Source organism: the organism of the source record quoted next, unplaced genomic scaffold, assembly GCF_019419815.1.
Source record: "Pyrus x bretschneideri cultivar Hongxiangsu unplaced genomic scaffold, Pyrus_bretschneideri_v1 Contig12, whole genome shotgun sequence".
Lineage (NCBI taxonomy): Eukaryota > Viridiplantae > Streptophyta > Magnoliopsida > Rosales > Rosaceae > Pyrus > Pyrus x bretschneideri.
Genome location: NW_025999413.1, coordinates 3,287,989 through 3,312,111, shown reverse-complemented (window position 1 = coordinate 3,312,111; position 24,123 = coordinate 3,287,989). Strand labels below are relative to the sequence as shown.

Here is a 24,123-nt window from a genome sequence, read left to right as displayed (position 1 = left end):
TCCGTCCTCGCTGTGATGCGTAATTTAAATCTTTGAACTGCACTTTACGCAACTCAAACATCTGGAAATCACGCGACGAGAAAATTCTAAGCTGACTCGATAATTATTGAAGTCACGAACAAATATGTAATATTATTGCACAAACCAGACCTATATGCATAAATGTACATATCCTGTTACGTGGTTCAGTGACTACATTTGATTTAAAGGACAATTGAAAAAGAAACGGCCTAACCACTTCCACAGTAGACCACAGGTCCGGGCAGAGACTGAGCTTCAACACTTCAATGGGATCGAATGGTTGAGTTCCGCTTCCAGAGACACAAGCCGACTAAGAGCCGACGATACATCTGACCTTCCCAACCTACGCTTGCAATAACAGGAAACCTGCCCAAAACACAAGGGAGAGGAAAAGATCTATCACGAGTCCAGCAAAAAAAAAAGGGCAAATAGTCACTTGGTGTGGAAAGAATGTTCGATTGAGCCGATCCTAAAGCAAGTACCGAAGCATACTCTCGTTGTTTTCTTTCTTAATGAACAAGGTGCATTGGCACGCAGCTTTCGCACATTGGAACACTAAGTTTGCCATATCCAACAGAAAATGGCTGTTATTGTAAAACATAAATTATATGTACTGCGTCCATGTCATCCAACAGGAAATTCTCAATTTCGCCATAGAAATAACTCAATTTCCAAGAACAAAAATGTAGAAGTTCTAGGTGGAAAAGAGTACCTCTTTTTTGTTTTAACTATCACTCCACCTCAGATGCTTCTTCTGAATCAGATAAAGGTAGCAGGGTACAGATCCCAAGCATATGTCCGTTGAGGCAAACAAAATACTCAACACAATCCTCATAAGCTCCCAATCTGCAGCTGGCACTCTGCGGTATCATTTTGGCTTGCAACATGCTCCATAATTTAGCCTTGCAGTATGGGCACACCTCTGTTGGATGAAGTTGGGCCCCCTTCTTAATCAACATCGTCCGAACCTTGGACATTGAGAAGGACTTGAAAACTCCGCGAAAAAAACCCACATCTCCCTCTTCACCTTGGTCAAGATGTTCACAGGGGTCAGAGACATACAAAACATCTGTTCTGCATTGCGGTAAAAGAAAGCTCTTCCCTGATGTCCTAGAAAACCTGGTCCTATAAACAAAGTGACCCGGAATATGAATGCTGTTAAAGAGGCCACCCTTCTTAGATCCTGTACAGTAAATAAGCAGCTTCCCGAGTGCCCTCCAGTTCCCATCTACACTGTGACTCCCACTAGATTGAAGATCAAGCATCATCTTTGGTGCTCTTGTTCGGCAAAATTCCTTCCACAGCACACGCTTGGCAAGATCATCAAACCATTTGCAGACAAGGGAAAGTGTAGCAATCAACTTAGGATTCCAATTCAACTGTTGGAAGACAAGGAATATCACATCTTCACTTAAATGCCCTTTCGTGCATTGACAACTTGCTGAGTGTATGCAACGATACTGCTTTGTAATAATCATTTTGTCTACCTAGAAAGATTGACAAAAACAACAATCTCAAATCCTTGTGATTCACGAGCCCATGAATATAACACGCACACCTTCGAACTATAGAATCTGAGAACCTAGAGGTATTTCGCAGCAACAAACACTGTCCAATTTAAAGTCTCACTGCTCTACAGAATCATTTTATCCACCTAGTGAGATTGAAGACTCAAATCCATGTATTTCATCAGGCTATAAAAATAACATATGCATGCTCAAACTATCGATATCAGCCAAATAGCGGAACACATGTTCAATCTTAACATTAAATCTCAAAATTTACATGCGTTTCGGAGTATCAATAATTATCCAGTTTAAGTTCTAACAAAAATCTTAGCAATAAGAATTCTGAATGCATGTCACTCGTTTCCAAATCATCAGATCCGCAAGTCCCACCATATAAATATCAAAGCTTTTAAACAAAATCTCACATAAGTTTAAGCAACTACTCAATCCAGATAAAACCCACACTAATCTTGTACGGAATTTACAAATTTGGCACAAAAGAACCAAAATGAAAGGAAAACCAAGAGCTTGCAAAATCCTTGGTCATATCAAAACCCACTGAAACGCAGGGAAAGCAGCTCAGGGTGGACCAGATCGTAATTAAAACGAAATGGAGACCCAATTTCTCATCTCAGCCGTTACCTCATAAATGAATTGGATACAGGAAGCTTCATCAGTCGCCGTACATCAGACAAAACCCCCTTCCGCCATGGCTCCAAACCCCTAGAAATCCCAACTCTGCAAAATCGAACACAAATTAGGGTTTTCACAAGTACCAGAAGAAATAAAAGAAATTGAAGAAATCAAAACCAGCAGAAATTTACATTCTGCAACAAAGGTTGCAGTGGGAAAATTCGGGTTTGCTTCAGGGGCAAAATCGTCCAGAGAAAAACACAGTGACAGAAGCACTGATAGCACACCGAAAATCGTATCTGGCATAGAGAGACTACAAAGACGAAGTCTTTGGCTTCCAAAACAAAGAATTTGCAATATGCTGTGGGAAAATGTTACAGCGACCGGCCCGGTGCTTTATGTGTGGCGACAACCGAACCACGTCGCGCCACGTACTGGAGGCGGAGGTGGCGGCTTTTGTGGATTGTGCAGTGGGGACCGCAGCGTCTTATTTGGCATTCGGTCGTGAAAAGACAAGCGGCGCCCATTGTTTTTACGGTTTTCCTGTCGTGGATAGTTTAACATTACCCCGCAAAAGGCGCCAAAGAAACATTCTTCGAGCACAATTTTCCTCCTGGCGAAGAAAACAAATGAAAGCTTTGGCTTTAACTTCTTTGTAAGAACTTACTAACTTTCATGCAAACAGTCGCGCATGCAAAAATGTGTTTTTTGAATTATAAGGCGTTATGCGTTATTTATACATTTTAAATATATTTATATGCATAAATTATTTTAATATTTTTTTATTTCATTATTTTTTTTTATCACCAATGTTATTCACTTCTTAAGATGTTTTAAATATGTTTAAAAATAAAAAATAATAATATTTAATAAATAACTGATTGTATGATGATTTGATACAACAATTGCAATTTTACATAATAACTCATAGCTCTTATAAATTTAAAGAGTTGTACAGTTGAACTAAATGAATAATATTAGACAATGCTACAAGAAACCCGTGGATATTCCACATAATAGTGAAATATTAATTATAAAAGAATAAAAAAAATCTTTTTATGACAAAATTACCAAATTACCCCTGCATTATTTTGGACTGAACTTTTTGGTTTTGGGGGGAGGGGGGTATTTTTGTCCCATTATTTTTGGTGAAACCCGTAACCCCAAATGGGCTGCTGGCATTATATATTAGTATAGATATTTCTGTTGCTTTAATATTCTGCAGCGTTTAAATTTTTTTGATACAGTTATTATTTTCGTGAAAATATCCAAAAATCAAAGAAAGATATGGAAAAAAAGGTGAAGTCTAACTTCACCCTATATCGGATAAACTCTTATATTTCAACTAAAACTAACAGATTTCGTTGTTATTTCTAATATATCGGTTAAATATCGGAGAAACTCTTATATTTCGTCAAAATCATTGTACGACATTTCTAAGGTTTCATTTTAAATTTCCATCATTTTCATCGAAAAACTACAAATATCACTATCGATATTTTCATCGATACTGATATTTTAAACATTACTATTATGTCATAGTTTTTAAAAGTTAAATAATTTTCGCATGCTTTTTATTCTCTTTAGAACGTCTCCCTTTTTATCTTTTGGCATTTATATTAAACAAATTAAGTGACAATCAAAATAAGCAATGTCATGCCTAAAGAAAAAATTTGAGTGCGAAAATCATTTGGTACATTATTGTGATATCTTATTAGACTTTCAATTTGGTTTTGAGTGCATATTCTTACACCGTCAACTTGAAGGTTATTGTCTTTTAAGTAGGAAAAACTAAATGAAGATGTGATTAATTGGCTTGGGGGCAAATTGACACATTTTAAAAGATTAGGCAGGTTAAAATCAACCAAAATCAAAGAGAAAAATCTGGAGAGCGTTATGAGTACACGAACATTGACACACTATTAGCTTGATCTTCTCAAATACTTATAACAAACTCATAAGTAGGATTCATTCGAATTTTGTTAAAGTTAGTCGCTCATGCGTTTGTGTGAGTTGTGGTTGTTAATAAGAAGTGAAAATCTAAACCAAACCAGTCTAACAAACCCAACAAAGTAAAAAACCATAATTACAGTTAATAGTAACTTTATTAAGAACAAAGTAAAACGATACTACAACTAATCAGCAGGATTATAACTGTTTTATTCAGTCAAGACTCAAAACATGTATCTGGTATGAAACTCAAGAGAAAAGGAAGAAAATGCATACTCTCCACAAAAACCAAATGAGGTATGTTAAGTTTCTAGGCATGCTTGACTCGTATTCAAATCTGCATCAAGGCCGTCTAACACCAACTGAAGCAATCTACCTTTACAGTTTTGCACATCCATAAGCTTGTTTAACTCGCGTTACAAGCCCTGGTTTATTCTCCACTATTCTTTTCCCAACTCAAGCGACAGCATTTGCAGAAGGCTTGCGCTCTTGTAGTGAGATGACTGTTTCAAAAGCACCAACCAAGGCCTTGACCTTACTCTTCCTGGTTTCAGCGAGTTTACTTGCTGTCTCCTCGATCACGTTGTTAAACAAACCCTTCTCATCTTTCTTTCCCTGAACATCTTGATGTCTCAAAACAACCTTTTCTGCACCAGGTTCGGTACTGACTGTATCAGCATCGACACCTCTCTTCTTAAAGCTTCGCCTGAAGGAACCAGCTTTGACACTTTGGTTCTCTCCCAACACTATTCCTCGCCTAAATTTGAGCCTCCTTGGATTAGTACTCTCAAATTGTATGTCGACAATCTTTCCCCTCCTGAATTTTAAAGTTTCGCCATCCTTGTCTTCAGAGCAAACCATCCCTGACTTTCTGGGTTTCCCTTTGCCATCCTTGCCTAGGATCTCTGAATTGTCAATATGGTCAACTTCATTGTCTTCTGAGAAAGAGCTAGCTTCTGTTTCGCTCATTGTATATCCTGACCCTTCATCTTCGCCTTCAAGGGATGAAAAGGGCTCAGAGTTTTGGACAGATACTGACTTGGGTGATGTCGACAACACTGAAGGTGGCGATGGTTCAACTTCACAAATTTTGTTCTGATCAGATTCCAGAGGTTTGTTGTTCTCAGTTTCAACCTTGATGACATACAAGGTCTTCTCCTGTACCTCTTTGTCATTGACTTGCTTAGGTTGAGCTTTCCTGTTCTGGTTCTTAAGAGGAGACACAACGTTCACGGGCCTGTTCTTCCGTGCTTTTAAGCTTGCAACTCCCCTGAGAGAAGGTTTGGGGGACAGTGATGTTCTTGGGGACGGCAATACTTTCTTCAAAGTCACTACAGAAGCTCCAGCCCTCTTGCCTATCTTACCATCACTGTTAGATTTGCCTTTAAAACCTCCTGCAGATTCAGGAGAAGACACTTGCTTCAAAGCTGAAGATTTTATCTTGAAAGAGGTCCCAGTCCTTCGGACTATCAATGAATCACGGTTTCTCAGAGCAGTTAAACCTCCTGAAATATCAGGAGATGGAAACTCCTTCACTGCCAAAGATTTGGGCTTCGAAGAAGTGACATGCTTTACAAACAAGTTCTTTTCCTTAGGTCCTATTGAACCCTTCTTTGAAGAGACTTCCAGTTTATCAGGAGATGGTGAAACTTCCTGCTTCATGGCTTTAGGCACAGCAGAGACATGGGGTTTTGAACAGGAATCAAGAGAGGATGGAACTTCCTGCTTCATGGTTTTAGATGCAGCGTTGACATGGGGTTTCGAAAAGGATGGCAATTTGGGCTTGGCTGATGATGTCTTCTTACTCTCGGCTAGAGTCTCACTCCCAACAGAACTTTGGCTGTCAATGGATTTTTTTGACACTCGCTGCTTGGTAATGTTACAGGTATCAGGCAAAAGAGTATTCAAATCAGGCGAGGGTTTGATCTTGACCACAGACACATTCTTCCTCTCAGGAATAACCATACTCTCTTCTGGACTTTGGTTGCAAGGTGATTTTGTTTGAAGCCTTCTTGGTGCAAACTTTATAGGACATTTCGCCTTCACTTCCTCTTCATGTTTCCTCCCATATTTACAGTTGTCATGACAGGAACCAGTGGAAGCTCTGAGATAATGAGGAATCTTTTCTCCAGTGTTTGATGAGAATATTTTCCCTGTAGAATTCCTTCTTGGATTACGCTCCTCTGGTTTAGTTGTTTCACAGGTCACTGGTAAATTGATACTCAAATCATCCATCAGAAGGAGTGAGATATTTCAGACAAATCTTAGAACAGATAATCCTGAAAGCCAGCAAAAATACAAAATTATAACGGTGCAAAATGTATGGGACTGCAGATCAAAGACTGACTATTCACAATAACCAGATTGTGTAAACATCTTAATGCACTTAGCAGTTACAGATAGCTTCAAGAAGGAAGAATTTTAACTAGTGTCAACCTGGTGAAAGGTATAAAAGGTTACACATTTACACGGCCACTAATACTCATACATTAAATCAGTTTGGTAAGAGTTAAAAACATTGAGATCAAATTACGAACATCTGTAGGGCCAAATTCTGCACCTATAATTAGTGAAATAAACAGTAATCTACCCCACAATAAATATAAAATTAGATATTCAAGTTGATTTCGCAATTTTTGTTGAATTTAAAACTTACTTATGACATCTTAATCCAATTCAATACAAAGGACGGCAATGTAATCACTTGTTATTGCGTAATGAAAGTACTAGCAAGATAATCATGGTAGAGAAACCAAAAAAGAAACAGATTAACAGAACAAATCGGTAACTAAAATCGGTTGGAATCTGAATTAACATCCTAATTATCAAACAATTCAATCCCTAACAACCAATTCCAATGCCAAAAATGACGATTCGGATGAGGAAGAAATCCCAGAAAAGGCTGTAATTCATTTAACTTTTATGATGGGGAGATGACATTAACTAAAAAGCAGCAACTTTTGGGTTGCAATCAATGGGAAGAACTAAATGAAGCAACAGAAAATTAGCTTCAAACCTCCAACTACATAAGCAATAATTGATCACTACAAGATCATAACCTTATGCAAGTAGCCAATTACAAAACCATAGCCAGAAATTGAAAGGCATATCATATTATCAGTTAAAGATTGAAAAAAAAAAAAACACAAACTTCACCACCAAGCAAGCCAAATGAACAAAACCCAGAAAGAAAATCTCAAAATCCGAAAACCTCTAAAGGATTATGAAAACAAAAACACACCCGAAACTGAAAGCTCAGTGAAAGCTTCGATTACACAAAACCCATAATCAAAATCACAAATTTAATCGAACCCAGTTAATGATTTGTGTCAAGAATAAAACCCATCTAGCATTTTGTGCCAAAAAGTTATCGAAATAGGGTTCTCACAGATTCAGGAGCCCCTAGAGAGAGAGAGCATACCTTTTTGATAGTCTGCTATTCAACCAGAAAGCGAATGAAAAGGTTACGAATGAATGAGGCCTGCTCAAGGAGGAAGAAAAAAGAGGAGAGAGAGAGAGAGAGAGAGAGAGAGAGAGAGAGGAGAGTAAAGGCCACTGCTTTTTGCTCTTTTCCTTTTTGGGTGGGAGGGATTTTGCTTCAGAGATCGTGCAAGCAAGCAACTGTTTCCAGTTTTCTTCTGGTTTTGGTTTGGTGGGGTTCTCTTCTCAGCGCCTTGCACGTTTGCTATAGAATCCAAGGAAAATACAAGAGAGAGAAATACTAGTGTGGAATTTGGTTTGGTCCCACCAACTTTATGCTATTTTGGGGGGGTTCTTCTAAAATCCAAAAATTCCAAAATCCAAACTGAGAAGATTGAATTGTGATTTTTTGGAGGAAGCTGTTTGCTTTTTATAATGGTTGCTTGTGGAAGCTTTGAAATTCTTGCCAAAGTTTAGATTTTTATCGCCTTAATGGGAGAAATAGGGATTGTTTGGTGTGAAAAATATGAAAAATAATGGATTTTGGAGTGAATTTTTTAAGATACCTTACCGTATATGTATGTTTTGGTTCTATTGACTTTACTTCGTTGCTAAGATACCCGATTTTGTTTATGTTTTGTTTTCAACAATTAATGAATCAAGATACCTTACCAATAAGAATGGTGAGGTTTACGTAGGAACATAAAAGAGTTACCCATAACTTGTATCTTTATTAAATAATCGACCGTAACATATAACTTTAATTGAATTTTGTAAAAGCCATGAAAGGAAGTTGTTGGTAAAAATTTAAATTCAAAAATTAAAAGTTGATGAATTTTAAAATGTGAGCAAGTGTCACACCAATGTAGCTCTCCCTCGTTCATGCGTATTTAGTGAATATGCCTTGTATACCTTTTTTTTAATTAAAAAATATATATCACCTAGCGTTTCATCACAATAATCTACCATTTTGAGATGTTGAGAGTGAGTCCCACATTGATGGGAGGAGGGGTCTTACATAGGCTTATAAGAGGTTGAGCTACTTCTCATATTGCCAGTTGGTTTTATGGTGGAACCTCAAATTTCTTCATGGTATTAGAGTGGTTGTCTCATGTGTGAAGCCTAACGGCCACATGTGCTTCACATCACCTGAGTTGTGTTGTCCATGTGTTAGGCTTGAAAATTCGCCACACGTGAGGGGGCGTATTGAGAGTGAGTCCCACATTGATGGGAGGAATGACCTTGCATGAGCTTATAAAAAGTTGGACTACTCCTCATATTGCCCTTTTGAGAGCCGACAAGACTTATAAAAGCATTTCAGCATTTTTTTCACTACCATCAATTCATCATAAATAAGAATCAAACTCAGAACGCGCCGTGTGCAAACGGTCCTATAAAGTCGTCCGTTGATTAGTGTACATTGGTGATTATTATGACGTGTGGTAAATGATATATCAACATTGATTAATCATGTAGATATAATAATGAAACAATTTAATAATGTGAAAAGATGATGCTTAAAATACAATTAACAAATTTATGACTGTCATCTTCATCCCTTTAGTGGGATTATACAAATCAACTCATCATGAGAAAGTGTAAATAAATAAATTATTTGAACATCGAAATTGCTTTCATGATAATCACAAATTTTATTATTAAAACTCCGTCAATTTTTTTTCTATACAAGTGATAATTTAAAATCATTTAGTTACAAATGAGAAGATTTAAAATCATTTTAGTTACAAATGAGAAGATTTAAACTCGAAAGACAAGTTTATTGCATTAACCAACTAGCATGTATAGTTGGAGGGACATTTCAGTGTCGGGAACACAGCTCGAACACAATGTGTAATAATACAATTAGTTTGAAAACTTGAACAAAAAATTCAACCAATTATGTTATTACACTTGATGATTGAATTGTGTTACTGACACATTGAAAAAAATTCCGTATAGTTGGCAGAAACTACCAATTCCATATCATACCTTCTCAATTAAAACCTAGAAATTCTAGAGAGCAATTCAACATGCATTGCCACCACATCTACTTAGTTTTGTAGATTTCTACATGAAAATCAAGGGGTCTCCTTGAAAGGCAGGAAACGACACAAGGAGAGGAAATGTCAAGGGAACCAAGATTAAAATAATAATTTATCGGCATATTTTCTTAGGATAGTTGCATATTTCCTTTTGTTTTATCAAGTTATGTGCGATTAAATCAAAGTTCTGGAATGTTCATACATCTTAGTCATACTCGGAGAAATTATTATATTAAATAAATGCTATTGTAATATAATCTAGTTTATTGGTGTGATCATTATCATACTTTTTTCTCATATATTTTCTTTGAATTTTTTGGGTTAAATTACGTTGTTTTGATATGCGGGCGTTTGATAGCAGAATTACATGAAAAAGAAGAAAATGACGATTTAGAGTGTCTAGTATAATTCCAACAGAATAAGAATATAATTAACTGCGCCAATACATATGTATATTTAATCAACATATAAAACACAATATTTACATAGTCTAGTGGTGCACTCATTCGGCCTTGGACTCGGCTCCTTGTATATTGAAAATAAAATTTCTTATGATATAAAGTATTAATATTTTTATGAGATATCATTTTTTAATATTTGTTATTATAATTCTACCCTTAAATAATAAAAGGTCGGTTCTTAATTCTCAAAGTTCAGAACAAAGGGTGGTAGGTGCTTTTACTTTTATATGTGACTCTTTAATAACTATAGGTGTGACTAATTTTTAATCAAACCAACACTTAGATCATGTCACCATTTTTTTCAAATTTTTTTTTGTTCACCCCAATAAGGTGTCCACCATATGATTGCTATGAGTGATAAATTTAACAGACAACATACGAATGATCATAGAAAGAAAAGATGCACTGATCTGTGTTCTTGTCATACTGAAAATTTCTCTATAAAAAGAGATAAGGCGTGAACGAGATGAGTTTGCCATTTGCATCCCCTCGTATAGGTACGGAAATGTCAAAATTAGTCATCATAAAATTCATAACTCATCACATGTGAATATAAGTTTCAATGTAAAGCATTGAGAGATACACTCCACAACAATTCACAATCACGCACACGCAAAACACGTTTTAGTGAGCTATAAGATTGTAAACCATTATAAAATTCACTTTTTCAATGGCTCACGGTTAACGCACTCGCATACGAAGCATTACTCTTATGATGAGCCTACACGGAAACGACTTTGTTCTCATGTTCCCCACAATATAGAAGAAGTGTGTGTTAAAGGTTGATGTTCACATGTGGGCACTTCCCGTAGTTGATGTGTGGGGTGAAAGTCATACGCCTTAATCATTAATCACAGCATGGAGGAGGAAATTTTCTAAAAAGTGGTTGCATCTATTGTTGGAGGCATGCTTTGAAAAAGTTGTGGCCATATATTGGAGCAAAGATAAAGCCTAAAAAGAGAAAAGAGTGTATAATGTTAGAAAAAGTCACCTTGGATTCTCTTCCACTCTCTAAACTAATAAAAATGAATCACACAAATGGAAAATTTTCACTATTTGTTATAAAGTTTTAATAAAAAAATATAACTGAAGAGACTATAAACAGACAAAACTTGTATATAAATCACAATTTTGTGCCCTTCAATTGAGGGTTTAGGGTTGTTTAGAAGTGATTTTAAAATAGCTGAAAGCGTTTTTAATGAAAATGTTTTTTAAACAATCCTTAGTAAAATGACAAGTGAATCATAAAAAACCACTTCTATTGAGGTCTTGAGGCTTTGGTTCTAAAATTATTTTCAATCAATTTAAAAGCATTTTCAAATAAGTCTTTACTGTTTCTTGAATTTCGCTTTTGATCAAGTTTGTAGATTGTACGGATTTGCGCTTATTTTATCTCTCCAAAATTAGTGAGAAAGTTGAAACCTACGCCTAGATCAATCAACACCAGATACTCATTCCCTCCAAAAACTAAATACAATTGGTGGAAGAGTTTAGTTGGGGAGTTGACCTTCCAACGACAAACTAGATTTGTTCTATTATGCCAATCAATGTCTAAGGAAAGGGATCCTCTCCGGATCCTTTCCTCTTAATCCATCAAATTAGGGGATTCATACTATTGAAAATTGATTCAATGGCTGAAGTTATTATAACTTTTAAAGGGGGCCTTTGTTTGTAGTCATTGGATCAATTTTCAATGACACGGATTTCCTGATTTGGTGGATTAGGAGGAAGGGATCCAGAGAGGATCCCTTTCCACTGTCATAATCACAATTCATTAGTCTCTTTCAGATATATTAATTAATTGTTAAGTCATCCATTAGAGGAAAATTACTTCCATTTTCTATTGAACATCTAGCTGTATGATCTACTACTTTCCTTCAAGTTTTTGCCTATTGAATCCCATGATAACAGTAAAGCTTTGTCTCACTGGGCAGTGTCGGCTATATAATCTCCTATTTTTCTTCAAGTTTTTGCCTATTGAACCCCACGACAACAACAAAATTTTGCTCTTTAAGTGGCGTTGGCTGCATGAATCATAAATTACCATTGCATTTAATTTCACGCTAAATTTTCTGTTAACTCAAAGTACTCCATGTCTTTTTATAGAGTCTCTTTTCAAATATTCGTAGGTCTTTCTCTACTCATTTTCTTAAATCAATTGACAAAATTACCAAGTCATCTATGCCCACCTACCATTCATCTATCTCTAACAAGTAGTCGATGAGAAAATTAAGATAATAAATTTCGTATCTAAAGTAGGCTCAGATTTCAGCATCCTCCTAATGGATTGCAAAAATAGATGCCTATTAATGCAGAGTAAGTGAAGGACATGCCTTTCTCTAGGTTATTTATTTGAGAAAATTGTAGCAATGGTCCTTCAATTTTAACCTAATTGGAGCAATGATCATTCAACTAAAAATCCATAATTATTGGTCTTTTAACTCATTAAAACGTGCAGCTATGATCGTTGTCGTCAACTTTGTCAGGATTCCATCAAAATGACTTATGCTAGAAGGACCATTGCTACAATTGGGTTAGAGTTGAGAGACCATTGCTCCAATTGAGTTAAAGTAAAGAGGTTATTGCTCAAATTGTGTTAAAGTTGCAGGATCATTGCTACAATTTTTTCATTTGGTTTTCCATGTTTGCCTTTTGATCTAGCCTCATATGCATGACACGTGACTTATTTTGACGGAAATTTTAATGGAGTTGGTGAAAAAGACTATAGCTACACGTTTTGATGAGTTGAGGGACCACTAGTCATGGATTTTTAGATGAGGGATCATTGCTCTAATTGCGTTAAAGTTGAAGGATCATTGCTACAGTTTCTTCTATTTATTTTCTTTCGAGAAGTTTTTTCGGTGTGACAGACACATTGCCATGTAGTATTTCCAATCGACTCATGTTATATCATGTGGATCTGTTTATTAAAAATATACTCTGAGACCATGCCATATCAATTATATCGTTCACCCATATTTAAACAAGCGAACTAATAATACCAGCGTGGCGGATAAATTTATTACAGAAAGACATGATGAGGGGATTCCAACAGCTAGCTTTATTCTTGCTTAGTTTCCACGGCCATTGAATACCAAAAGAGGCAGGCTTACAGGGAAGATTGTTATTTTCCAAGTACAACACACTTAGAAGCTTTGTATTGCACCTTTTGCTTTTGTACAACTTTAGGATGTTAAATAGTTTGCCTTTTCTTTTGGCCAAAGAACCTTTGTACCCTAAGCATACATGTGTAAGTAAATTCAACAGGTGAAATCTCAACCTGAAAATCGCATCTTGCAAATCATGTTATGTCATGGTTTGCTCCCCGAGACGGTCATTCTCACAGCTCCTACCGAGACCAAAAACTGACCGAGGGATGATAAAGGCTTCCTGTCATCAGGAGGGAAGTAGCTTGCGGCCTTTCCCAAGAGTGATGTGAAGAGAAGAGAGAGTGAAAGCCAAGTGACATAACGTTCATCCAGAAGGTCATCCAGAAAGGCAAATGCAGCTAACAGATCAGACCTGCTTGCATTGATTGGTGCAGCAAAATGAGCAGGGATTATTCTCCTGAACCTCCAGTCCCGTGCGATTCCATCAACCCAATCCCTGACCTGAATTATCAAAATGCAAAGGGATTGTTTGATTATTTCACACACATACACATGCCAACAAGGAAGTCAAAATATCATATGATCATGCGTTTGTGTCTTTGTTAGGCATGCTGTGAGTTCACTAATTAGTTTGCGTACCAAAAGACGAATCAAAATTTGCATCGGAATGGTTCAAGTACCTTTTCAGGAACTTTGCTGAAGACGAGGGTCTTTACAATGGGTGAGACAATCAGCTTTTGTGACATCTGAGCAAAGCGAGCATTCGGTTCCAACAGATTTGATGGACCGAGAAACAAGATTTGGAGAACAATTCTTTCCCTTCCTACACAAAAGAATTCATTTCAGAAAAACATACATGATCACCCTCAAATTGGATTATCACTTTACTAAAACTGAAGCCAGACTGGAATTTCGGACTGGAATGCGGAATGGAGATTCTACCTTTTGACAGTTCAATTTGTTATCAACTACTGGTTCTTGAGATACTTCTTTTCCTTTACTGAGAAGTTTTACCGCCAAACCATTCATCGCAGATGCCAACAAGGATTCTTTGCTGATACAATCAGTCGGCTGTCTTGGCACAAAAATTACAGCATCTGTTTATCAGTAGAGTTCTGGAACGCTTATGATAGAAAGCGACCTCCACATATAGTCCAATAACTGAAAATTCACAACAAAATGAGTTTTCCCAATATCTTTAAAAAGTGAAGTCTCGGATGTCACATTTGCCCTTTGTATTACCAACTTCTGGTGAACTGAGAACTCCCTTGAGGTGGAGAAGTCCTCATCTTTTAAGGTCTTGGCACGAAAGATCCCGATAAACTCCAGCGGCAGGTTCAAAGGCCAACTATATTGCCTTGGTGCCACCCGTACCTGAGCTTGAGTGAAAATTTTGTGCTCATAAGCAAATGTAGGCAGAACTATGTATTCTACGGGAGCTCCTAACTCTTTCAGAAGCTGGAAAGAAACAAGAACACTCATAAGAAAAGCATAGTTGGTTAACAAACGGATATGCAGAATTAAACAAATACACAGAGAAGTAAAAAAGAAGAAGATTCAGCAGGAAAAATTTAAAACTGACTAGAATCGTAAGCAAGATATAGCCTGAATACACTCCTTGGTTGGAGCAACGGGCGCATGGACTTACAATCCTCGGGATTTTAGTTTGATGACTGTCATTTTAATGTTTGTTGACACAGTGCTGAACCCTAATGCTTGCCCTTGTTCAAATAACCATATGCAGCTTTTCACAGCCTACGAACACGCGAAAAAGAGAGTAAAACATATTGCAAAAGCTACAATTCACAATAACATTGACACGCCCCGATCCCGTGTCATCCGAACACGAGGATGGACATGTGCTGGCCGACACCCAAGGATGACGAAAGTAATCCTAACATGCATATGCTAAGAACATGCAAACATGCATGTTACGATGGTTTTCATCACCCTCGAGTGTTGGCCAGCACGTGTCTTTCCTCGTGTCTGGATGACACAGGGATCGGGGCGTGTCAAACAACAATCACTCCGTATAATAAAAACATGCTTCTGCTGAAGAGTGATAAAAACACATCAAAATCGAGAACAACGGGAAGATCGGGAACTCATTGAACACAAAGATGGAAGCATGACATGCCACAAGCCAAAAACTACCAAATTATAAGCAATTATCAGCTGAAAACAACTACAAATATACTAATAAATCAAAAGAATAAAATGAGCTGACCTCAGTCCTAGTAGTGCTTCTATTGAGAAAAGGACCCAGAGGAAAAGGAAACCCAGTGAAGTTGGTGTAAAACCGGTCACCACCGCCTCTGCTGCCACTGATGGTGCAGTTTGGGGCAGAGACCACCAAATTGACGGCCCTTCTGCTCTTGCTCCTGGGTTTTAGCTGGAAACAAAAACCCTTCAAGGACCCGCCAAAAAGGCTCGAACTTGGTTCTCTGAGAGAAATTGGGTTCTGAAAAATGGTGGATTTCGGTGAAGAAACGGCAATGGCTGCCATTGTTTTTCTGAAACTTTATGTTAGTACTTTGCCTTCAGCAGCCAAACCACTGAGAGAGGAGTGTTGCATAATGCAGAGTTGTAGGTAGCAATACCGGGTTGTGCTTTTGACACGTGGAGGATCCAGTCGGATTGTCTGATGTGGATTTTCTGTGAACTTGTAGATTTATTGTGGATGATAGGGAACGAAGCATGCTTGATAAATAACTTCTTGAGGAGAAAAGCAGGAAGAATCGAGAAGTTTTGAATCAATTCATCGATGGTAATTCTTTCCTTAGTTAAATTACGATTTTCATTTGGTCAATGTAGTTTAACTGTTGCAACTTTAAACCCGAAAGTTTACTGATTGTTGTAACTCGAGGATAATGACATTTAGCGCACGAGTGACAAATGTGAGCGCAAATCACCTACATTGCCGCTAACGTGTTGGTTTCGTTGAAATTTTAACAAAATTAAGTCATCGTCCTACAATCTCAACAGCTACAATCACAATATCGCAAAAATTGATTAAAAAAAAAAAAAAAAAAACAAGCATATACTAATCACTCGAGCTGGTAAGCTCTTACAAAAAATATGTACAACCAGTAATTTCTTGATGAATACATAACCATATTTAACAATTTCATCCAAAACCTACTTCTCGCAGACGAAACACCTACACCTATCTTGCAGCAAAAGTAAGAACTACAAAACATATTTATTTCAACACAAATCTTCACACAAACAAGAACCCTGTAAAACCCTAATTAAACTGTATTCTAGCAAGAGCATTGCAATAAGCACAAAGTCGTTATCTTCGTGAACAAAAATTTGAGAAACTAACATGCTCGAGCCAATATCTATGAGAGCTGAAATGATTCAGTCAATAACATTGCATCTTTGGAACCTGGTAAGTCGTCGAATTGCATGCTGGAAGTACGGGCAGAAGGCGCCACCATTGTGTAGGAGCAAAGTTGTATTCATAGTGCTTGTGAACAAAGAAGCCAATAGCACCTCAGGTGAGGATTTCCCTGACAAGCCAATCCAAACTAGGATATGCAAAGTACAGAAGAAGAAATGACGGGAGAGCAAACACAACGGTGATGACTATGTACAAAGCCAACATGACTGCACAGGCAGGTATTACATATAAGATGATCAGAAGAAATATGACAACCAGCGGGAACTTGGCTGTCAAATGAACGAAGAAAACAAGTGAATTCCGAACTGAAGAATGCAAGCGCTCCACACCAAAGTAATTATTGACAGGGCCATGATTGTGATTCGACCCAGATTGCTCGATATGGCGAATATGTTGCCCCCTCCTGTGGGCACCTGTACCGTGGCTCGCTTGAGTTCCCACAGAGACATTTCCATTTGCCGGCCAGACTGACTGATTATCACCAGAGAAGGTAGAATTAGAATGCGGTCCCCTATCACCATTCATGCTCTCAACCATCCAGAGAAGAAAGTAGTTCTTGCGAGGGAACCTGAGATTTCCCCTGTAAACGAGCCGGAAGGACAGTAGGTTGCACCACGGGCAGGAGATAAAAAGCGGAAGCTGAATCGGTAAAGTGGGGAATTTCACAACCGCCCATTGCAGTCCCAGAATGCAATTCTTACAGAGGGTATGGCCACACCATAAAACGTAGGGCACATTCTCAACAATGTTGAAGGATTCCCAACATATCGGGCACTCTAGTCCTTCCTCTCTGCCAACAACCGAAGAACTCTCGTCGTCAGAACATTCGAGAGCTGCTTGCGTCGGCTTTAGAGGATCGCTTTTCAATCCAACACTTCCAGCTATGCAGCCGGATGCAAAATCCCACATTTTCACCACAACCACTGCCTCACTAACACATCATCACTAAGATTTACTGTAACAGCATCTCAAAGCACCATGATGAAGATTGACCGAGGTATTAGTAAAACTCAGACCTGAAGAAGAATCCACACAGTAAATTTATCAGGAAACAGGACTTTTTTACCGCACTTGGGATTAAACTAATCACTTTTTATGTTCTCGGATTAAGATAATCACAGATGCATCTACTCATTACACCCATGAGTTCAAATAAGCAGAATATACACAAGAATCAGCCAAAAATTATTAACCTACTCATACGGTGATACCCCAAAACCCAATTAAACAATCAAACAATTGATAAAAGTCTGTGAATTTAAATGAAAAGATCTAAACTTTAACAACAAAAAAGCAAACCCAGCTGAAATTTCGAACTGCAGGTCCGGAAAACCAACCCCATAAGATCCAAATCAAAAGCGAAGCAACCAAAGATGATAAAAACAGAAGTGGGTTGCGATCTCACCGATTGCAGGAAGCCATTTCGAATCAAATTTTCAAGAGAGAGATGAGGAGAGTGCTCAATATCCTCTCTCTCCCGACGGAGAATGAAATCGAGATTTAACTTTTTTGGGTTTTCGGGTTTTGGAATTGAGCGAGTGAGCGACGGAGCTGCGTGGGTGACGTCACCCGCTGCTCGAAGCTCCGAATGTGGTCCAAGTGGCGTTTGGTTAAACGAGGTGACGACGTCGCTCTTCCGAACGGTTCAGATCGGTAAAACGCTGCGTTTTGTTTATTCCTCGATTGGGCTTGAGAGAGGATTTCCCGTCTTTTATTATTCAATGCCGTTTATGAGATGTGGCCCAAAATCTAAATCTAGCCATTGTTTTGGATAATTCAAAGTTCGACAATGTGTTTCTGGGCTTCGAATTTGAGGCCCATTTCTATGAGCCCAGAGATTAATTGCATTCCCTCCAATAACCTCGACTTTGTTAATGTACTTTTATATTTCTCAATTTAATCTATAAAGGCTTGTTTAGAAGCATCTTTAAAATGATTAAAAAAAATTTTGATGAATTTTTTTTGGAACCAGTCTTTAGTAAAATAGAAGTGAATCATAAAAAACACTTGAAATGCTTCCTGCAATTCCTGCAAAAAGCACATAACTCGTGCATCTTCAAGTGCTTTTAGAATCAAGAAATATTTTCCCTAAAAGTACTTTATGTCGTTCTAAAAGCACTTTCAAGTCTTAAGTTGTTAACAAATAAATTATGAACAATTGAACCCGATTCAGTGAGTTTGTAACTTAAGTTCATTTTATATTGATGTTATTTGGTTTAACCAGGTCTGCTGGCTTTATGTTTTTGTCGCGAGAGGAATACCTTATTTTCGATATGTCGATGCACCCTCTCCTAGAATTGTGTTAGTCATTTGTGACACGGAGATATTATAGCTCAATTGGTTATGAGCGTTCAATTCTACACCGACTTTTGTCCTTTTTAGGTTTTTATTTCAGTTGATGGTGCTTCGTTTATCTAATTTACTGGCTTTATGCGCATATCTGTATAACCTTATCATTGTGGAGCTTATGTACTAAATAATGTTGATGTACCCTCTCATGGAATCGTTTTGGTTTTGTGTGACTGGATTTTGAATGTAATTTGTTAGTAGTTAAGTATTTAAATGTTATTTGTAAGAACTATTGTGAATATCAATAATTTGTCAATTAAGTGACTTGATATTTCAGTGATACTATCGCCTAATATGGGCAGAATAATAAAGTCTTTAACTCTGATTAACCAATTATGGTGAGACTAGGACAACAATTTGATTTGATAGTGATTGGTGCATCTCTTTATTAATTATAATAGGCGGTTTCAGATGAACCCTAATTAGCATATATTGGATTGTCCCTGCTCTTTCAATATGTGTTATATTATGTACTAAACCCTATTCATAGAAGGAACATATAGTTTGGAGAGAGTAGAAGATTCCCTTGTTATCAGCAAAATTCATGTCTACTGTATCCTACCGATAAGTTTATTTTTATTTCATGTTGATTTGATTTATTGCATCACGATCCCAATATCTTAGTAATTGCTGTGTTTTCAGAATATATATTACATTATCAACTTCAACTTTTGAGGTTGTGGTACTTTGACAAGTTCAGTATCTAGCATAATTAATGTTTGCTAAAAGTTTTCAGTTTAAGGACCAACATATCCATTTGCAATGGGCAAAGTAGAAGCACAAAAACGAAGGTTTGTCGATCGTACGTACTTATTATTCATTTAACTTATGGTCCACTCGATCATTGGAATGCTCCATTATATATGTTGTATGTACATATATCATATCACTATCGGTTCGGTAAATTATTTAATGCTGTTTGTACACATATGATCATATCACAATCGGTACGTAATTTAATTTGTAGCTTAATCGAGGACAGCCCTTAGTTGGATATCCTGCAATAATGCCTTATCCGAAGTGAAATTCCTTATCTCCTTGTTGAACAAAATGTGTTGAGGACAAATTATATGATTGGCTTTCTATTTTAGATCGATGGCTAAGATTTGACTGCGTCTACATACATTAGCTTGCCATGTGAGCCTTCACATGCATTCGTCAACAACTAAGACATGATTCACGTACGTGTGATTAATAATTGATAGTCGTTCATGAATGTGAATTTACAAGCTTCGTACTTATGTCCATTAATGAATAACAAACACATATAAGCATACGAGCTAGCTAGATTGTTCGAGCCATATATAGAGTTTGCTAAAAAATATATTATGGAAATATCTTGCATAATGCTTAATTATTTTGGACTGCGGTTCCTAATCCATGTGTAAATGATTGATTAGCTAGGGTTTGAAAGCAACACCGGGAGACTTTTGAGCCTTTGAGTTTTGAAATGTAGTACGTTGTACGGACTGTTGAATGCATGTTAGACGAAAATAATTAGCAACTGGAAAATGATTTCTTCCTGTAATTTGTACAGGCCCTACGTGTGTGGTCTTTTTCTACTGTTTAAGCAACCTATTGACGAGTATGCGTGCCTAAGTGTTCTCCTTGCTTTTGCCTCCAAAACTCCAAAAATCACTGGGACCCTAGAACCAAAATTGTTGTTGTGGTGCTAATAAATACATAAATCTTTTTGTTACATCTGTGAGTCATCAAGGATCCACATGGACCGTATCCATGTATATCTTTGTGTGTTGTGTCTTGTGAATTTAATCTCCTCTAGGGTTGAGAAGGTCTTGTGTGAGGTCACCTATTAATCGTCGGGTCATGAGTGTTATGTGAAAGGGGGGTGTGGCATAAATGGGACCGGGTGAACTTGACAAAATCAGGGAGATAGGGTAGGAAAAAGTTCTCTGTATCTTGTTCCATAGGAACAACTGGGATGGTATCGGGACCGAAGAATTATTTATCTTACATCACCAGGTGCATTGTCATTTCTTGTTTCGGTAATTAACAAAGTATACTAGCTAGGTCTTCTGTGTCAATTTAACTTTGCTTTAATATAGTTTGAATCTATAGAAAAAGAAAGAGTGAGAAACATCAATTTTGAGAGGAATAGCAAATTTTTGGACCGAATAATTAGAGTGCAATGGAATTACTAGGTAAGAATAATGAATATTTACTAAAGGTGCAATGGAGCTACTAAGTAAGAATTATTTACTTTTACAAAGTATATAGTAATTTTCAACTTTATGTTCTTTTTATCCTATGATAGGCTGAAACCTAGGTTCAACAGGGTGTACGTCTTATTGCGTTTATCACTTTTTTTCTTACATGACGAGATTATCATATATGTGCACTTTGTTACACGTAAGTCTCAATCTCTGTTGACTTGTCTCATAAGTAGTCGGGACTCAGGGGCATACATTGATATTCTTCTTAGAAAACAAAGACTTGCAAGTTAAGGACTTATGGATGCTAGGGTTTATACGTACTCTTTGACCCGCAGAAATTATGGATGCAAAGTAAGGATCTTGCTCGTCCCGAGCTTTGGTTCCAACTTGCTTCAGTGCAAGCTGCAGGTTATTTTCAGTCTGAATCATACATATATGATGTTCTAAATTGGATCAATCACGATTCACAAAATGTTATGCGTCAAGTGGCACAAGTAAATATCAGAACTTTCAGAAGACAAAATTAATATATATATATTATATGTGGCCATTGAAGTATATATACGATAAACAACGCTCTCACTTGATTAATATTGATTGATTTTAATTAATTCTACACGCATGTGAGAGACGTTTAGACATTTTAAGAAGAATATCAATTGCTTCATTGGTTTCTATCCCTAAATCCAGCAGATTTCAAATATTTTCCTCAAACTCTCCGAATCTCAAAATTATTAATTACTTTGCATGTCATTTAACTGTATATAAATAAAAGGAAAAGGAATCAAACATAGAATGAAACATCAATTTCATGTCAATTGTTTTGGTTACATTTCACAGGATTCCCAGTTTTAAAACATTATTTTCGATCCCAGTTAAATCTCAACTTTGTATTTGGTTAAAAATAAAATAAAATAAGTCCCAACCTATATACTAAATTACTAATAGCTAGCCCCGTGCACCACGTTTTGCAAACAATAATGTGAACGATATAATGAACGAACAGAGTTTTTACTGCTGATTATTCTTTTGCATCAAAATCCCACAGCTGTTCTGTTTTTTATTTTTAAAATGATCGGCATTGCCATTGATAAGGAATCTAAAAACAAGGGTCCTACTCTTGACAATTCACCAGGCCATGAGATTCCCATAAAATGATGAAAAATTGGACATATATGTGGCACTATCTGTATAGCATGCATGTTCTGCTGGAAAAATCTCAAGTTCAAACAAATAGTGAAAAAAACTTGAGGGGTCACACAACTTGTTTAAATTATTAGACTTGTTTGTGGCATAATATTGATATTATAATCATGGCAAGAGTTCTTAAACAAGGTTGGAAGGGTATTCTTAATTATAAAACCAAACTGCCAGATGTTGATCTCCTGAAGTAAAGTAAACTGGTAAAGTGACAAGTAGGGATGACCCCATTTCTTTTTGGTGAATTATTATCATATTTATGGAGAAGAATATATAAAGTGAAGAATAGGAGCATTTGGACCCTACTTATTTTCATAGGTCTGGTGTAAAACTACGGTTTCGATTGTAGTTTATCAGTTATTTTAGTTAGAATAATGTTAGCGAAACTACAATTTTAAACTAAATTTATAAATCAAATTATGTGAATGTTCATGATCAGATTATTATTTAAATATTGATTAACATGCTTATCTATTATTAGTGATACATCCTTATCTTTTTATAAAAATGAGGATTAGTTATGAGGTTCACACTACATCAAACTTTAACAATCCGAATTGTTTATTTTTCAAGTTGCACCGCACACTTAATCTCCATTTTTTGAAAAAAAAAAAATGAAATCCCTTTACATAAAGGGCTTGTATGCATGTGTGTGTGTACTGTTTATTGTATCTTTGTTTCAAGGAACCTTACGCTCAGAGAAAAATAGTAAAATAACATAAATAAAAAAGCCCATGAAGAAAGCAATGCAACCACTTTCAAACCAATCGTGCCATGCACACGATGATGGGACTGAAAGGTCATATTTTCTACGGTTTTACACTTTTATGGTTTTGAAAACACTAACAATTTGAAAAAATCTTCGACAGATTTTCAAATCATACATATCAAAACTGTTTTTAAGCATGACTTTTTTAAATTATAATTAAAATCAAATATAAGGTGATTACACTTCTGTACTTTATTTAATATTTCACCAAATATAATAAGAAAATTAATGAAAATGATTTGAAAACTTTAAATTTTAACTAAAATGACAAAAAAATGTTATAAGTGAATAATATCAGCAGTGACTTTTTAGAGTAAAAATGTCCTTAATGTTAAAAGTAAACAGTATCAGGAATGTTTCGTTAAGACTCCCATAATTAATTGAATAATGTAATTCTGTATATGTAGTTAAAAGCAAAGATACATATAATCTTTAAACTTGCAATACTAATTAAAATAAGTAGATGATACATGGTTGACAAAATTATGGTCATGGATTGATTAAATTTTGGTCTCTTGCAGGCATGTTAATTATTATTTTTTGCACTAATAAATAATACATGTTTTAATTATGAACCCTTTAAAGGAAAGTAGCAAAAGATGATCACAAAGTATTCCCAATATTAGGATCGAGTTAACCAATATTGAGTGTTTTTGTCACTTAGTATTACAGTTTAATTATTAACTACATGCAAACTATATATCCATATTATAGAGAAGCAAAGAAGAAGAAGATGAAGTTTTAGAAGGAATGAAAACTTGTATTGATATCTTTAGAGTTGAACATATTACAGAAAATGAGAGAGTACTTACAAATTATACTCACATAACAGATAACATCGGTTGGTTAGTTCTCAAGTTTAGGACTAACTAACTCTATAATCTTCTAACAAACTATTCTAATTCATATCAACTGTAGACCAATCCCCACCAATATAAATCATAGATGACGCGTTCGATATTAAATTACTATGGTAAGCCCATTGTGTGAGTTAACCCAGTCAACAACCCCTTTAATTAAAGAAAATAATATATTTATATTAAAAGAAACATTGTGTGCTTTTAAAGAGATGTCAATAAA

At 36.3% G+C, this 24,123-nt stretch overlaps 4 protein-coding genes across 6 annotated transcripts; all 4 read right to left on the bottom strand.

Annotated features, from left to right (window-relative positions):
* Window positions 1–81: 81 nt before the first annotated feature.
* Window positions 82–2,520, bottom strand: LOC103955670 (EID1-like F-box protein 2). Its single transcript, XM_009367565.3, has 4 exons — window positions 2,354–2,520; window positions 2,172–2,267; window positions 734–1,508; window positions 82–387 (listed from the first exon to the last, which is right to left on the bottom strand). The coding sequence occupies exon 3, from the start codon at window positions 1,497–1,499 to the stop codon at window positions 753–755; it is 747 nt and encodes a 248-aa protein (XP_009365840.1). The 5' UTR covers window positions 1,500–1,508; window positions 2,172–2,267; window positions 2,354–2,520; the 3' UTR covers window positions 82–387; window positions 734–752.
* A 1,728-nt stretch (window positions 2,521–4,248) lies between these two features.
* Window positions 4,249–7,936, bottom strand: LOC103955669. Of its 2 annotated transcripts, none has more exons than XM_009367564.3 (2): window positions 7,534–7,936; window positions 4,249–6,391 (listed from the first exon to the last, which is right to left on the bottom strand). In XM_009367564.3, exon 2 carries the CDS (start codon window positions 6,345–6,347, stop codon window positions 4,569–4,571), a length of 1,779 nt encoding a protein of 592 aa, XP_009365839.2. In that variant the 5' UTR covers window positions 6,348–6,391; window positions 7,534–7,936; the 3' UTR covers window positions 4,249–4,568. The 2 variants fall into 2 exon arrangements, with proteins under 2 accessions (XP_009365839.2, XP_048433938.1); XM_048577981.1 differs by lacking the exon at window positions 7,534–7,936 and adding an exon at window positions 7,354–7,496.
* Window positions 7,937–13,078: 5,142 nt separating this feature from the next.
* LOC103955665 lies at window positions 13,079–16,119 on the bottom strand. Of its 2 annotated transcripts, XM_048577979.1 has the most exons (5): window positions 15,373–16,119; window positions 14,794–14,900; window positions 14,089–14,603; window positions 13,826–13,970; window positions 13,079–13,646 (listed from the first exon to the last, which is right to left on the bottom strand). In XM_048577979.1, exons 3-5 carry the CDS (start codon window positions 14,172–14,174, stop codon window positions 13,347–13,349), a joined length of 531 nt encoding a protein of 176 aa, XP_048433936.1. In that variant the 5' UTR covers window positions 14,175–14,603; window positions 14,794–14,900; window positions 15,373–16,119; the 3' UTR covers window positions 13,079–13,346. The 2 variants fall into 2 exon arrangements, with proteins under 2 accessions (XP_048433936.1, XP_048433937.1); XM_048577980.1 differs by lacking the exons at window positions 13,079–13,646; window positions 13,826–13,970 and having other exon boundaries at window positions 14,093–14,603; window positions 15,373–16,080.
* Window positions 16,120–16,224: 105 nt separating this feature from the next.
* LOC103955667 (E3 ubiquitin-protein ligase KEG-like) lies at window positions 16,225–18,166 on the bottom strand. Its single transcript, XM_009367563.3, has 2 exons — window positions 17,957–18,166; window positions 16,225–17,567 (listed from the first exon to the last, which is right to left on the bottom strand). The coding sequence occupies exon 2, from the start codon at window positions 17,458–17,460 to the stop codon at window positions 16,645–16,647; it is 816 nt and encodes a 271-aa protein (XP_009365838.2). The 5' UTR covers window positions 17,461–17,567; window positions 17,957–18,166; the 3' UTR covers window positions 16,225–16,644.
* Between the last annotated feature and the right edge of the window lie 5,957 nt (window positions 18,167–24,123).